This window comes from Numida meleagris, chromosome 7 (genome assembly GCF_002078875.1).
Source record: "Numida meleagris isolate 19003 breed g44 Domestic line chromosome 7, NumMel1.0, whole genome shotgun sequence".
In the NCBI taxonomy this organism is placed as follows: Eukaryota; Metazoa; Chordata; class Aves; order Galliformes; family Numididae; genus Numida; species Numida meleagris.
The window spans coordinates 19172332-19189106 of NC_034415.1; the positions used below are offsets into that span (position 1 = coordinate 19172332).

At 38.7% G+C, this 16775-nt stretch overlaps 2 protein-coding genes across 3 annotated transcripts in view; one reads left to right on the forward strand and one right to left on the reverse strand.

Moving 5' to 3' along the window:
• PIGK (phosphatidylinositol glycan anchor biosynthesis class K) overlaps positions 1 to 3763 on the forward strand; it is a 65722-nt gene extending 61959 nt beyond the window's left edge. The window contains exon 11 of the mRNA XM_021405495.1: positions 2745 to 3763. Within this exon, the coding sequence (XP_021261170.1) occupies positions 2745 to 2861 (117 nt within the window). The 3' untranslated portion in view covers positions 2862 to 3763. The remainder of the gene's footprint in view (positions 1 to 2744) is intronic.
• The window catches only part of ST6GALNAC5 (ST6 N-acetylgalactosaminide alpha-2,6-sialyltransferase 5), a 71545-nt gene continuing 60826 nt past the window's right edge, over positions 6057 to 16775 (reverse strand). For both annotated transcript variants that reach the window (XM_021405496.1, XM_021405497.1), the window contains exon 5: positions 6057 to 12774. In XM_021405496.1, the coding sequence (XP_021261171.1) occupies positions 12543 to 12774 (232 nt within the window). In that variant the 3' untranslated portion in view covers positions 6057 to 12542. The remainder of the gene's footprint in view (positions 12775 to 16775) is intronic.

Genomic DNA, 16775 nt, shown 5'->3' on the forward strand with positions numbered 1-16775 from the left:
TGGAATAAGATGCTGAATTAGGCCATGTTCATATAATAAATATTGATTTATTATTATAATTTAAGAATCTAAGAGAAATTTTGTATTCACTAATGCTTTCTAATCAATACAAAGAGACAGTTTATCTAGGGATTGCTTATGGCCATAGAACTGGTATTCCTCCAGCTCTTGCAGGTATACTTTAATGATTTAGATATGAATCAGTGTAACGCCTTTTCAGGTATTCATAAGGTTTTGATGTCTGCATGCTGCTAATGGAAAATACTGGCATATTTCAATATAATTTTGTGCTCAATTAACCTCACTATTGACTTACAGATGTACAACAGAGTTGCTTTCCTTTGCCCTTTTATTCTGGTTAAGTATTTACATGCAGCTTCCAGTCTCATGTCTTTAAAAAAAAAATAAAAAAAAATTGTAAAGATAATTTATTTTTAAGGTGACCAAGCTCTTGTATAATTTCAGATGCTTCCTGGGGTACTTTCATGTTTTAAACAGTAATGTATCCTTCACGATTTAACACCGCGTCACATGGCTTTAAGCTGATTATTTCTATGCCCTTGATGTCCCAGTGTAGAGACATGACTGCACTTGCCTTTGTTTCCTTGTGGGATTTCCTGGAGCAGCTTTCAGCACATGGTGTGACAGAATGTAAAACCATACCCATAGATCACCTTATAAATATTTATTCATATAAATTCTTTAAAGAAATTAAATTACGTGATCTATACAAAATAGGAGAGAGAGGCTTTTAGTGTCACTGACTGCAAATTGAAGTCATTTGTCTAGAAGGGTCAGGTGCCACTTTGTGGTAAGGAATTTGTCTGAGATCCAAGGAAGGGAAGATTGATAGTACAAAGAGATTGATGAAACAGGCACTGCAATATGCATATGAAGTTATGGGTTAATTAGGAGGATTTAAACAAGAAAGTTCCTCTTTGTGGAGAAGTGTCATGTGCTGTTACCTTCAGAAGTGAGGTGTGCTGGCAGCCTTTTTGAACGTTCAGAGTTGATTTCCTGAGATCTCTGTATGGAGATGCGTGGCTGTGAATAGCAGTGAGGTGGCAAAGTAGCAGTAAGGCATCTGTTGCAGCTGATGAGTGCTTCTTAGGAAACAGTATCTGTCGTCATTGCTTATAACTTTGGTTTTGTTACAAACGTAAACTATAATGCCTGTCCTATGATTCCTGTTTCAGAGGCAATGAAATCTTGAATATTTCTGGGTATCATCTCATTTAGGTGTCTGAGGTGACAAGGCCACTTGTGCCACTTGCTAAGTGCAAGCGCGGCACTTGAGCAAAAATCTTAACGTATCTGTGGAGCTTAGCAGATGGAAGCTGAGCAATCCACAAACATTGTTTTCTTCTTGGTAGAAGAGATGTTTTGAAAGAACAGACGCTGCAAAGTGCTCCTTATTGCCTTCAAGTTGACTAGCCACCTGGTATGTTTACTGGAGAACGACAAGGCAAGCTTCCGTAAGCAAATTTGTGCAGAAATTGAAACAGTACCATCTCTTGTAAGTCATTCACATTGCTGGAAGAGGATTTTAAATTTGACTTAAATGTGATGAAACCAAAATACGCTGTGTGCCACTCGTGCCTCTTTCTGTTTAAGGACAGAATAGTGCAAATCTTTCGGCAAGGCAGAATAAAATAACTCAGCACGCACTTCAGTATTTATTATTGTAAGAGTAAATCATCTCTGTCTGCATAGAAGATGTGTGAAGCATAGCTGCTGAGGGCAAGAGTTGACATAGGCATGAGGGACTGAATTATACCTCTAAATAACGTAATTCTGATACTTTTGTCATGATATTCTTGACTAAAATTTTGCATTCATATGGCTTCACCTTAGCCTTAGAGAGACAGATCTTGGGGCATGCAGCAGCTCTTATCTTCCACAATCCACTTCTCACAGTATATGGAATATCTGAAATTTTTGTAAATATGAGAAGAGGAAGGAGACAGACGAGTTTTATCTCGCCTTTCTGTTAAGTGTGTGATAGAAAAAAGAAAAAAACAGATTGCAGTGTATTGCTTTCTACTGAAGATGAAAAAATTGTTGGAAGGACAGGTATTTGAATTGCAGAATATATTTCTCCATTAGGGAAAAGCAGTTAGACTCAATGAGGCCTTTGGGAAATGTGACTGACATTAAAAACAATCCTATTTTGTGTTATGATACTCCTTTAATAATGAATCTGAGCTTTTTATGTGTTTAGATATGTTTATGTAAATAACTGTGTACAGAAGGAGCTGTAGAAAACATTCTAGATAATGGAAAAACAACACCTCTCCTCTCATATTTTCACTTGCAGGAACTGTTTTTCATACTTGCAACATTCTTCTCATATTAACGTGAGACCCAATAGGAGAAATTCTGTCCGAACAAATGAGTTTGGACATGTCCCACCACGCTGATACCATCACTATCACCATCAAAGTGGCATCTCAGGCACAGTTCTAGTGGCCTTCTGTGGTGCTTAGCCTCCCTGCCTGAGCGTCAGCTCACTTCCCATCAGCCTTTACACCATGTCAAGAAGATGCTCCTTCCTGAAGAAATACAGCTTATGTAGCTTGTGTTTTTCTCTGCAGCTAGGATTCTATTTTTTTTCACTTGATGAAGTACAGTGCCTGTTAAATATGAAAACGTAACTACTAATTGTTACTAATTGTTTATTTTTCTCTCCTTTTTTTTCTTTTTTCTTTTTCTTTCTTTTCCTTTTTTTTTTTTTTTTTTTTCAGAAACCAAAACCAAAGGACTGGCATCCTCCTGGAGGATTCATTCTAGGACTCTGGGCATTGATTATCATGGTTTTCTTCAAGACCTATGGAATCAAACACATGAAGCACATCTTCTGAATTTGAGCAAGCAAGATGATTGCATTGACTGCTACTTTGGATTCACTGGTGTCATCTGAGTTTCCTTTATGTATATTATGGTTGTAGTGAAAAACAGAGTTGGGATCTCACTTCTAAATGTTCTTTTGACATCATCTTTTCTTCCCGTTTTTCTGAAGTCTAACAAATGGTTATAATATTAGACAAATCTTTTTTTCCCCCTTGTTTTAAACAAACTGTTATGCTTTCTTTTTGACTGTCTTCTATTTCTGGTTAAAGTTAAATAAGAAGGGGGAACTTAGACATCTTAGCAGGCTTTCTGAGGTAATACTCTTGAAAAATAAATATTTTTTCCCGCTCTGTTAAATACAACCCTTAGGGTTCAGTCCTTTCACCTTAGGCAATTTTGGATTTAGGATTCTGAGTGGAACTGAAACAAAAATATGATGACCTCACTGAATCTACTTTTAAAAAATGGCAAAAAGAGTGAAACTATGAGCACACTGTTTCCACCAAGAGTGCATCACAGATGTCATCTTTTTCTCCACGTGATCTGGATTTGGACATTTTCAGGGTTTTCAACGCACTGGATTTTTGCATAAAGCAAAACTGACTCTAGGATCAGGATGAAAGATGTTATAAATTGTACCACTGTATTCAGTAATTTCTGAGCACTTGGAAGATGAGATTTCTAATTTAGATTTTGTAAATTCTGTTTGGGCATATTGATTTGTTCCTCTTGCACATGTTACGATGAATGCATGCTAACTGTGTTTTGGCTGTGTAATACACAGATACTAGTGAAGAGAAGAACAAATTTCTGCATGCATAAAAACAGTAAGCGCCAACTAGGTGATGCTCTTGCGGTATGCTTTTGGAATCTGTTCTCTATCCTAATCATAATAAAGCTGATGCATACATGGTCTAAAGTTACTAGGAGTTATCTATAAACACATTATATCAAAGCCAATATTGTTGCCTTAGAGTAGGGTGTTGAGCATTTTCCTATTGCACAGAACATACAAATCTGAGTGCTTAAACATTTTTGTTTTCTGCTTTCCTTCTCTTTCAGGCTGGCTGTGGCATCATAACCTCGGGTAACAGGTAGCAGACTTGACAGAGACCTGTGTGTATGCTGTGACTGGAAAGGATACAGGGAAGGCAGCCACTGAGGCTCTCAGCTGTTTCTTGGGGCTGATGTCAGAGAACAATAAACAACAGAAGTGTAGCTGATCTCCTGAATATAAAAACCCTTTTTCTCCCAATATCTTCTAGGCTTGGAGAGGATAAAAGTACCAAATGAGCCATTATCAGGAGGTAGATACTTGCCTCCTACACCTTAACCTCACTATAAAGTTCTGGTACCTAGAACCTTGTGGTATTTTTTGCTGAACAGCAGAAATTGTTTTCAGCATTTGCTGAGATCCAAGAACAGCAAGTAAGCTGTACTGAAAACACCAGTGTCCTTATAATTTTATAAACTGTTCTTCTGCAGAAAATATTAACGATTTCTTCCCAGTTTGCCACTGAGAAGTTTTTATGACTGAAGCAACTTCATCTGAAGGATGAAAGCTCTGTTTGCTTCTCCTTCAGAGAAGCTGGAGGTGAGCAGCTCTGTGAAGCATTAGGAATGGATCTCTTCATGATGTACTGGTTTGGTGTGTTTTTTTCCGCTGGGTTTTTTGGGGTAGGATCTTTCACAAGCAGTAGATTCATATGCAAAACCTGTTGTCAGGGTGACTTCTCTTTAAATGCAAAAAGCTGTATATTCTTATACAACAACCTGCTGAGATCTGTTGTAGACTACTACAGAAATACAGAGATATAGAAGTGTGTAGATACTGTACAAAAATGAATCCTGCAGAATTTGTTCTTGGAGGATTTGCTTGCATTCCGTTTTTTAATCCAGCCTTTGATCCTCTTTTTCTATTGTAATATTTTTAATCAAATATTTATTTTATGGGCCGGCTTTGTCACATATTAAAAAATGGCTAAAGTGAAATTGATAGAGCTTTCTGCCTTGGTTCAGTTTGAATTACAGTTACTCGGAGCCCTCAGACCTTACTGAATTCTTTTTCTGCCACTTTTTGCAGGAAATGGTGGGTAGAAGCGTCAACAGAGCTCAGCATGTAGCAGAAGATACCAAAGTTACTGTCTTTAAAACTTACGTGCTGAGGGAAAAGGAGGCAATTAGGTAGGTTATTAAAATGCAATTTAGAAATAGAAGCACTCAGTAAATGTGCCCGTGAAGGTGATTAAACTGAAGTGAGAACAACAATTATAGTAAAATGCGACAAACTACGCTGTGGGCTTTTCTAACGTTTTTGTAAGCACAAAGTAAGGGGTTGAAATACATGTTTCTCAGAGTCACTATAAAGTTGCCTGTACTACATGTATGACGCATTATTTTTAATACGTTTTATTCCTTGAGTTGTTTTAGCCTGAAAGCCACTCTAGAAATGTCTCCTAATTGTCTGTAAATGTGTTTGTGCAATTATATATTTATTTTCTTCAAGTTAGTAATAATTTTTGCTGACAGCCCTTCAAACTCACTTGGGATCTGGACTCCAGGAACAAATGAGGACATTCTTATACACCATTTGTGTTTTACAGGCCAGAAAATATGCTTGTGCAGTGCAGATGTTTTCTGCGTTGTGCACAGATGATCTCTTTAATGGAATCCAGAAAATAAGCAAGTTGACAGCTTCTTTGTTTCCTTGCATAGAAACTTACAGAGCAGAATTAATTTCGGTGTTCTGAGGGTCTGTATAGATAGGTCTGTGAACCACACACAGTCATGCTCGCAATATTTTGTATGTGCATGCCTGCATCTTTTGCTATGTAACTGGACCGATCGGTTTGCAATGGGTTTTGTAGACATTGTTTACAACACTAGTGGCTGATAAAAATAATTGTTTCATTTCAGTGTTTCAGCTCTCTTTCAGAATCATGTATTGAAACTGTATTCAACTGAAGAGATGTTAACTAGGTTTCTACTCATATGCGTTCTCTCATGCCTCTGCACTTCCTTTCATTTCTAAATTGTCTTTAAAGTACTGTATGCATTTGAGAACAGTTTTGTATGACCATGTCTAAACATTTACATAAATCCACAGTTTAAACCATGCTTCTGTAACAGACTGAAAAGTGAGATTCCCTCACAAATCAGTGAAGAAGGAAGCCTGAGTAGTGACAACACAATCAGCATTCAGTTTGTCTCAGCCAGCCAAACATTTTTATTTTTAGTCTGAATACCACCATGAAATGCTGTCTTCCTACCATAAACAAAGGTCACAGAGTCATCAGAAGTATTTTTACAGTAGTATAGTATACAGTATATAGAGTATAGCTCTTTCAGGGAGTGGCCTGTCCCTCCACCTTCACTGAAAGTTGGCCTCCATTATTGATTATAGGAAAGCAAATGAGTGTCTGCAAATGGAATCCATTTCTCTCCCTCCATTCAGCAGTCAGGGATTTCCATTCTCTGGTACTACCTCCTGGAAACACGAACTGGAAGTGAATGGATCTCATGGCCTAATGCCCTTCAGAAGGGCATGAGCCCTGCTTTAGCATGTACGGATTTGTAGGTAGTACTAACCCAGTGGTGTGTGAAAAAGCAAGGACCAGATTCAACTATGAATTTATCATGAGTGGAGAAGATCTGCATGGTGATGATGACAGGAAGATGTTGTATATGGGAAAATTTAGGGACAAAGCCTGGGAGCATCAGAAAACTCAGTCTACCTGTGTATAGGTCTTTCCAGCTCTGTCTGTCAGAGAGCTCTTCGTGACCTGGTAGAATTATGCCTTCTGGATGAATTCACCTTTGGACTGAAGACAAGCATAAAATATCTCACCCAAGAGACTAATAGAACCATAAAGTTATGAACTACAGAAAATAGTGTGCATAATGAAAGTGTCTCGTCAACCGTAACTTCAACACTTCTTTACAATAATGAGCATAATAGAGTTTTTATATTTTTTGAGTGTTGAAAAGCATTTTTTATTTTAAAAGAAAAAATAATAAGGAGAGATGTTTCTTTTGGAGGGTATCTTCTGCTGTGTGTACTCCACTATTATCTCTGCTTTATCTCTTTCATTAACCTCTAAAAATAACATGCTGTAGGGAAACACATCTTGAAAGTGTTGGGGTTTTATGATGAGAACTTGAATATGCTGTGTAATGTGCTCTGAAATCAGCATTTCATAGCACTGGTTTCACTTGCAAGTTATTTTAAATAAGTGACTTTTTTTCCTTAATGAGGATTTCTGCCTTATTTGATGATTAAATTGATGGCGTTTAAAGTTTCAGTGCAAAGTTTATGAACTTGTACAGCTCATAAGGTTTGGTTCTGCTGTGTTTTCCTCGCCATGCAAATTTTAGATTTTTTTGTTGTTTATTTTGTATATACACACAGCGCACTGAAGCCTTGTCAGTACAGGCATGTCATTTTTGCTGCTCTGGCCAAGAGGCTTCCTAGAGGCGTGGATTGTATCAACGCAAGTTATTTTGGTAGCATTGTTTGTAGGAGTCCCTTCAACAAAATAAGCACTACCAGAAACAGGCTGTCTCTGCAGAGTAAGAGCAATGCTGGCAAAGCTCTAGCATAGATGCTCTTTCTTTTGCTAAGATTTTTTTCACACTGCTCGCTGATTCATTTCTTTGGTGACACTGCTCTGTTGAGAGCAGGCTGCTGGGATCTATTTTGTTGACAAGGTTTGTGGCATGTCACACTTGTTCCTACATCAAAGTTGACTAATTTGAACTAGGAAATGTATTTCTTTCCTTGCCTGTAAAAGGAAATGCTGGAATAATGCTGTCATATATTACATGTTTATTTGGGCCACTGGTTTTGCATGTAGTGGGCATTTAAGGTTTAGACCCTGTGCTTTCTTTAGCTTTGGTTCTAGTATAACAGTACTTATTTCCTTTGTCAAATGCTTTGATATTTACCAATGTCAAATACTTTGATATTTACCAATGAAGAACACCACTAAGCATTAGCTATTGCTGTTTGCTTTCTGTTAGTTCCGTGCTATTTTTGTGCTGGTTTGCCTGTCCAGATTAAGTGTGTAGTTCAAAATACTGTGGCTCAAGTTGTAATGATTTTAGGTTCCCATGGTCTTTTTAATGCAAGAGTAGTGATGAGAAGAAATCAGTGTATTGTGACAGTGCACATTAGTATTTTGTAGAGCTCTTCTACATAACCTCCTTCACACTTGTCCCCATCTTTACAATTTTTGCTTGTATGGAAGCTCTTCTGCACTTCCTTTTATTGCTTATTTCTATATTGCTACTTCTTGCCTGCAATAGGATTTGCAATGAAGTGACCAGGGGAAGCCTTTTAGTGTTTCATATACTCCTTTAAATACAGCTATACGTCTCTAGACAAGAAAAAAAAAACCAGCAGTGGGAAATGGTTCCAGTTTTGTCCTACATGAATGAACAACGCACTGAATACTGGTAACATCTTCTGGTTTTGGCATTGTGCGCAGCTTGATTAGAGCAGAGATGGAATGAGGGAAACATCCTCACAGAAGCCTAAGCTCTTCCCTTAAGACTCACATCATGACTTGGATCATGTTGTGTGTTTGGATTGCAACTAATAGGCTCTAGCTTGACTTGATGGCCAAAGCAAAGTCAGCGAATTCCTAACACCTTATACCCTGCTAAATATGCATTATTCCCTTTATCTTCTCTATACCTTAGGAAGTATCTCGTGTCCTAAAGGCTATTGATGTTATCTTAATGGTTGTCTGTCTTGGTTGTGTAAAGAAGCTGGCAGACTTAAATATATCACTGTGCATCTTCTAAAGAAGATAAATCTGCTCTTAGAAATGAGAAATGACGAAGATAGTTTTCCTTGACTGTTAAATAGGGTCTGGTCTTGCTCTCTATCTGAGCTAGATGCTTTGACACTGCTTTCAGTAAAATGAAAATGCAGTTACTGTTAGAGGTTATGGCTGCCTGGCATGTGCCACTGGTTTGCATCGGCACATTGTGAGCATGCCAAGACTGTAACTGGGCTTTAGTATAAGAGTTAATGTTCGTTCTATACAGAAACGTCTTTTTTGTCTTATTTTTTTTTAAATTTAGATAGAGTATGTATAATGTATGCTGATATACTGTGTTTAGCAGTGACCTACGATAGATGTCAAGGGAACAGTTCAGAAAAGCAGCAAAAATATATTGTGACATTTTCCTGTGGAATTCTGCTTGTAACCTAACCCCACTGGGAAATCTGAGGATGTATTCTCTTAACTTTTGTTTCCTGTGTTCAGATGGGTTCCTTGGGTGAAGGTCTCCGTTATACTGAAGTAGCACAGTTTCTTTGCAAACCTTTGAAGAGCAACCTTGCAAAACCAGTTGTGGAGCTCCAGGTGGACTCATCACCTGGATCTTGTCTACTTGCTTCAGAAAACTTGACGCTCCTTGACACCCATTAAAGCTCTGAATGGAAGGTTGTCTTTTATTTTGTAGCATGATGCTGGTAGCTGGGCATCTGGCAACTCTTGTTGCCAAAGTACCAGAAACCAATGGCAATTATTTTTCCATTCTTAAGTTTCTTTATCAATCTATCTCAATTCCAGCTATGCATGGTATAGCATAACAGCTATGGTTCTTCAAGATGAAAAACACCTGCTCAGATGAAACCCAGCATAAAAGGCTTTGGTATGCTGGAAGTTCAGAGCTAAAGTAACACAGATCTTAAAATTGCTCAAGTCCTTAAGCACTGTTTTGCAACAATTTTTAATATGTAAGATGATGCACAATGAAGATCATGAATCAATCAAATTATAGTGACGAGTGTAAGATGACAGCGTAGAGAATGGCAGCAGCTTCTGGTTGTACTACTTATCCTTGGCCTGACAACATTTTTTTATCATAAATTTGTTTGTTTTATAACTGGGCCATAAAACCTTACTTCAAGCTGAAAGTAGCAGGATATGCTATAGTTCAATATATTGATTTATACAAAAATACATGAGTAATTTGTAAATTAAAATTGCAGCACTGAAAAAATTTTTTTTTGCCCTCATAACTTAGAAATTTTGGACTGGATTTATATCCCATATAAATCTGTGTGATCAGTCCTTTTTTTTTAAAAAAAAAAATGCTGTCTTCTTGGCTTCATCAAATTCTTTTTACAGTAAGTTTTATATATGCAGGCGTGACTTAGAAAGTACACCTTCATGCTTTCTGTAATACAGTGAATGCTGAACCGTCACAGGAAGTTGATGAGACTGAGTTTGGGGTTTGTTTTGTTTTTCAGAAAGACTGGAAATGCACAGATAGTTACTATTTACAAAATCTGAAGAAGAAATATTTACAACCATTAGTTTTACTCTGTTGGAAGTTAGACGATCTAATATCAGTTTATCCTACGTTTCTTCTTCAGATTCTTAATACTTCAGCTGATCTATTTTGCATTACCCAGTCTTTCGGGCAGGAGACGTGCACGTGGAGCACAACACAGTCCCACAAGTCCTGCTGAATACTGTAAGTAGATCACTGTAATCTATTTTAAAGGATGTATTTTTAACAGTAACATCACAATCTAAACATCTAGCATGTATCTCCTGCAGCCCTCAGTTAATGGAAAAACTAAAAGCTTACTTTATGATAAGATCTTTTTATTATTGAATCACTAAAAACAGAAGGGTAGTGGCATCACAGCGCCTACTCCGATCTGCACCATCTCTTGCAGTCATATTAGAAATGATGTGTAAATCAATTTGACAGAGTTCATCAATTCAGGTATTACATGTTAGATACATGCCCCAGTACACACGCTGAAAGGGATGTGCAAATTACTATCAGTTCAAAACCCATTCTGTTCTTCGTAGAATTTTGTGAAATGAAGTGGAAGGGATAAAACATAATCACTGAACGAGGGAGAGTTAGAGATGAGCTGGCGAGAGATGGGTTACAAGTAATTGGCAGAAGCAGAGATTTGCATTAATTTTGTGTGGTGAATGATGTATACCAGGAAGAGCACCAAAAGTTCTAAGGCAAAAACAGGTTGTACTTTCTTACTTTGTGGTGGTGGGGAGTGCTGCAGCAAGGAGAGTGGCTCTCTTACGTCTACACAGCATTACAGGGGTAACACTGTTCTACCTCTAACAAGGTGCTTTACTGTCAGTTGTGCCTAGAGAACTGGGGCATTGGGCAGCTGCAGCTGTTACTATGGCATTTTGGAAAGAGAAAGTCATAACATGTCATAACTGAGTTTAAATGATACTGAGTTTGCTCCCAGTTCTATGTATTGCCTCTGAGGTTGAGCTCATTGGGTTTAGAGGCTTCAAGGTAGTATCTCTGTTCTAGCTTTAGTGTTTGTCCAATGAGAGACACCTCTTGTCAGTATGTTTTGTGGAGTAATTTTTTCAAAATAATAGGAGTAGAGATTTTATATTTGTGAGGCAAAAGGAAAAATAATAGCATAAATGAAATTTTCTTTATTCACAAGCCAAGTATAACCCAGTAAGACACAGTGTGAGCTTCCACATGCAGAACTAGCAGTGTCCACTCCTTGTGTTTGCCAGGCTTGCGTATGACACACAGAAACTGCCAGGTGTAACTTTGCTGTTCTCAGGGAGACAATTTCATGGAAATCTTTCCACATCCCAGCTTCAGTGCAGTCCGGGATCTCTGAGATCAGTGCTGGTCTTGGAACAGTGGAAGGCATGGATTACACAGGTGCCACGTTACCATCTTTTGGGTTGGTCTTGTGGTACATGGTAGCACAGCTTCTTGGTTTTAGAAATTTGGTTGTGCTGTTGCAAGCTATTGTTACAAACTGTGCCTGGTCTGCAGATTGCTGCCTCAGGAAAGCTGCTCCTTCAGCCTCCTGCAGGACCACAACAGGCAGAACAAAACACAACCCCCCAGCTTTAGTTGGTCTCTTCTTCAGTGAGAACATGGTGCTGTAAACTGATTTCTTTGGGATGAACTCTGCCTTCCTTCCCCCCACCTCTGGATTAAAATAGAGCAGTTTGATAGCACAGCAGCAAATTCACATTAATATCAAACAGAATTTTCACTACCGTTTTCATATTAACATGAGATGCCTGAACGTAAAGTTAGCTAGATCTGCACATGGGACCATTCTTGCTGTTAAAGGCTTTAGGCTGGAACGGAGCCCCGAATTTTTAAAAGAAATGCAACATTTCCAGATCAAATATTAATTACATGCTATATAGAATCATATTTTTTCAAACAAATTTTATAAATAAAAAGCTAGGCCTTTCAAACCATCAGCAATATTAATTCTGGATTTGAAAGATTATGAAAGATCAACGACCACAGAACTGTGAATTAGAAAAATACTGGCCTAGGTTGCATAAAAACTTCCATTAAATAAATACCGTAAGTTTTCACTATGAAAATTCAGTGATGTTGTACTTTACTTTAAAAAACCATAATGAGTTAACCATCCCGTTAATGATAGCAAGTTGCTTTTCACAGATCACACACACGTACAGGAAGTCAGATGGCCCAAAAGGCGATAGACTGGATTAACACACAGTTCAACAGAAAGCACTCGATACACTCCTTCATCATAACTTCCTGACTTGCTGCAGTTATCAGCTGCAAATCCTGTTACCCTTTTGTTGTCAGTCGCCTTGCCGTCCCAGAAGGATCCAACACCCTGATGGCTGATACAGTCGGTGATTGTGGTTGCAGTCTTGTGCATTTGTCCCTCAGACCGCTGGTTGAATCTCGGGGTTATTTACAGTAAGTGGTTCTGGTTTCCAGTCTGGTTGGAAGAAGTGAATATTGAATGTCCGCGCCCAGTTCTCAAATACTCGTTTCTCTGTGATGAAACGATGATGACTGCCCTTCCGTCCCCGCTCGTGCGAGATGTACATTGTGCATTCATCGGGTCCCAAGGGTTCATAATAATGATAAGGTACTGAAAGATGATTAGGATCCCTGCGGGAGAAAGAAAATAGATGGAAGCCCCAGATGTTCTTTTTTAGTGATTGAAAAGATCTTATCTTTAATAAGCTGATGGGCTCAAATCCACTCTTACTCCCAGTTAAACCGCATTTTCAGGTATCTGCATTTTTCCTGAATATTTAACGCACCAGAGTGTGGCAAAGGTTTTTTCTTTGCTCCTTCCTTTAATCTCCTCTTCTCAGTTAAATCAAGGACAGCGGTACCTCAGAAAGAAGGGAGAGCGCTGCAGGGCTGTGTTACTACTCTGAAATTTGAAGCAAACTGCTTAAGAGATTTATATCTAGATAGTGATTTGTAAAAAGCTTTGCAGAGGTATTTGCTGCAATGGGGAAAGAAAGGGAAAAGAAAGAAAGAGGGGCGGTGGTTATCTGTGTCGCAGCAGCTCAGCTGAACGCTCCCAGCACGGTGCACACGGGTGTGCACCCACAACTTCAGTGAGCGCATCTGCATGCCAGGTCAGCGGTACAGCCCGCTGCTGCTGGCTTTGTAATCAAAGATCTAATGCATGAGTGAGTTGTTTGGTATTTTAAAATGGCAACTTTCATGTAAGTATGTGAGCTGAAAATTTAGGCCATTCACACTGACCTTGTGAGCCCATCAGCAGTAACACGCAGGATATGCCATAGGCTCATTAGATATTTAGGATAAAGATAATTTTAACAGATTTAATGTGAATGTTTTGATGTTGCTTTCTGTAAGACACACGTGTATTATGTTCATAATGTAATAAGCCACACTGGTTCACTCTCCTTTTATTCTCTGCATTAAACTCTACCCATTATGGTTTTGTGCTTTGAGCACAGACTGACGAGCTCATACAGCTATCTCTGTCCTGAATTCAAGGAGAGATAACTGTCCTACACAGAATAACCCAATTGTACAGTGCTCCACAGTTAATACCAACAAACTATTTTGTAGTGGCAGAAAAAATAGCAGAAAGTTGATTGATTGCAATACTGCCATTTAGTAAAGCCTTGGAACTGCTCTATATTAAAACCTGAGCCGAGTAAGGACTGCACGACAGAGCAAGAAATCTCACGCAGATTCAGGGCTGTCAGCTCCAATACTGAGTTGATTATTTTCATTTTGAAGAGCTAATATTTAAGCTCAACTTCAATTGAATGCATCCACAATCTGTCACTATTCTGTCTTGGTCATTATTTTTACTGTGTAATTCTGTCACCTACGCAATTCTCTAATTCTTCTTATTTTACCATTATCCATATTGTATACGCAGAGGTAATGTATGATATTACTGCTGCTTTCCATTCGTACTGTAGATTAACGTTTTAATTCAATCAGTCTAGCTTCCTAGTAGCACAACAGGGTGATCAATCTTACCACACCAGAATAACAATAATATTACGTTTCTAGAATAAGATGGATTCTAAATGTACTGTACATATTCTCACTGGAATACATAAGAGAGTAAAAAGAAATCTTTTAATTTCTCACCTGCAGAAGGTGTATTTTTAATGTAAAAAATACCCTTTCCAGTATATACATACGTAACACGTTCTTTTTAGTTACTGCTAGTAGATCTCAATCTTCCATTATGTTTTCAGATACTTTTATTGATACATTGGACCTTTTATGACAATCTCTTAATTGTTTGTATGATTACCGTAAATGGAACACGATGCATTTATATTCTCTTGCAACTACTGAACGCGCGGACACCTGCCTCTCATTTAGACTTTTCTGCAGTGTAGATGGATTTTACTTCTGTGTTCTCGGGGGTAAACCTATATTGCTTGGTGGAAATTTAGTGCTTTAAAATTATAATTAGTAAAGTTGAAATCTTATCTCCAGCAGTCTTTGAATAAATGCAGTCGCAAAGGAAATAAGCTAACTGCTCAGGCCCTGTACTGCACCATGAACCATCTGCTCTGATAGCAGATCTGGTTAGCAGCCTCCTGCCTTGTTTTCTTTTGAAGTTTTGAGGCTTCAAAGTCCAAATATGTTTTAGCTTTAGGAACACTGAAAGGCAGGTAGGTACCTAGCGCTTTTTGTCCGAAGTCTTCTTCCTCTTGCGGCAGTTCTGGATTCCCCCGGATGTCATTTCCTAGTAAGGTTTGGATTGGAATTCTGGCCTGAGTAACTACAGCATAACTGAAATTAACTGTACCGTGTTATCTTCTAACTCTGCAATTAGCTTGTGTCACCAGCAAATGAAATGCATGAGTAATTTCTATGCGGAAATTGCTTGCCACCTCATTTATTAACATTAAAACAGATGCTGTTTTATCACTGACTGATACTGGACATTAATCAGTATTTTGTCAGGCTTTGCATGCATATTAATATCACAGCTGGGAGGAATCTAGGGAAGATCCTTTGTAAAATATACTCTACTTCCTGCCTAATCGCCTGCCAGCGCAGCAACAGCGTAAGTGCTTGTACCCGATGTCAGTCATCCACTGTTTGCCACTTCAGAGCACATTTTCCCACAGATGGTATCCACCCACAGTGAAAGCTGAAAATACAGCAAGCAGTGTTTGTCTCAAGAGAAACGAGACAGAAAAACACGGCCATCCCATCCCAGGTTCTGGTCAACCTCTCCCTTTACAAACAGGGCTGTTATAAAGCAACCCACTGAAACTACAGGCGCTTGACTTGCTCTGTCAAATAATTCATACTTTGAAGGCTGAATAAAACGTAATTAACATGCTGAGTGATGGGCAACGTGCTGCGCCAGGACTCTTAAGTTTTCTGGATAATTTTTTTGCCTTCTATTCCCAGGAGCTCATTTCCTTGGCATGCAGTCTAGCCCAGTTTTCCAAACCATCTAAGCAATTTTGTTATTAAGTTAGTAAGGTAATGAAGTGAGATTCGAGTATAAGGAACTAAAGGGCATAGCTATATCCCGTGCAGTTTATACAATCATCTATGTGCATCAAGTCCTCTGTATGCTCCAGCAAATATAAGTAGCAACAACTGCTTCTTTGCAGTTGATTTAAAGCAATTGAAAGTGGAGAGGTAAAAAGAAAAAACAAAAAAACCACTAGATTTAAAAGCGGTGCCCAAAGGAATAAATTAAAGGATTTCAAATGCCAATTTTCAGGCAAATTATCGCAGATGGGAAATGGCCTGGCAGTCAAATGAGGATTCTTCATAAGAAAATGATCTGACTCCATAATTGGAGCAAAAATTATTCATATCACTTAAAATAAGGCTCAGAATTAAGCTTTAAGTTTCTTTGAGTTCCAGAAGGCCCATGAAGGGGGGGAGGGAGGGAAGGAAGGAGGGGGAAGTTAAAGGGATCTCTTCAACACCTTGAGTTTTCCTTGCATGTGTGAGAACCCAGAGATACCTGTAAGAAACCAGCCCTCCACTGCTGCAGAGAATCCAACAGACTGGTGTTACTACAACCTGCATTAAGGTTTGTCTCCATCCTTCGCAGATGCTGCTGAGCAGCCACAAAGAGCAGCAGCAGCACTGCAGCTCCTGCAGGAGTTGTGGTGCTATCAGTACACTGCAATCTGGCCCCAGTGTAGGGAGGTAAGAGGAAAATCCTTGATTTCCATCCCAGGCAGAAGTGAGTACTTGCATGTGCACATGGCATAAGCTTAAGGCTGCTCAGAGAGGGCAGCGCTTTCTACCTGGGCTGCCAGTTTGCTCCAGTAAGGGCGAGGATGAGATCCCTGGACACTAAGAAATAAAGCAAGATGACTTGTTTTGTGGCAGAAAAGGGAGAGGTGCACACACTCTCCAAAAAGCTTTGTAATATGCATGCAAGTATAGGCTTTCATCTTGTTCTAGAATGTGCAAGACAGACGTATCTAACAGCGTGAAAGCAATATCAAAGCCATTAACTTTTAGCACAGCAGAAATCTGAAGCCAAGCAAAAGGCATTCGATATTACATATAGCTTTGCTCTATGTTACCAGAAATTTATAATAATCAGGTCACCAATTTCAGTTAAACTCTAAAATCAATGTCCAGTGAAAGTAAATAGAAATGAATCTAAAACA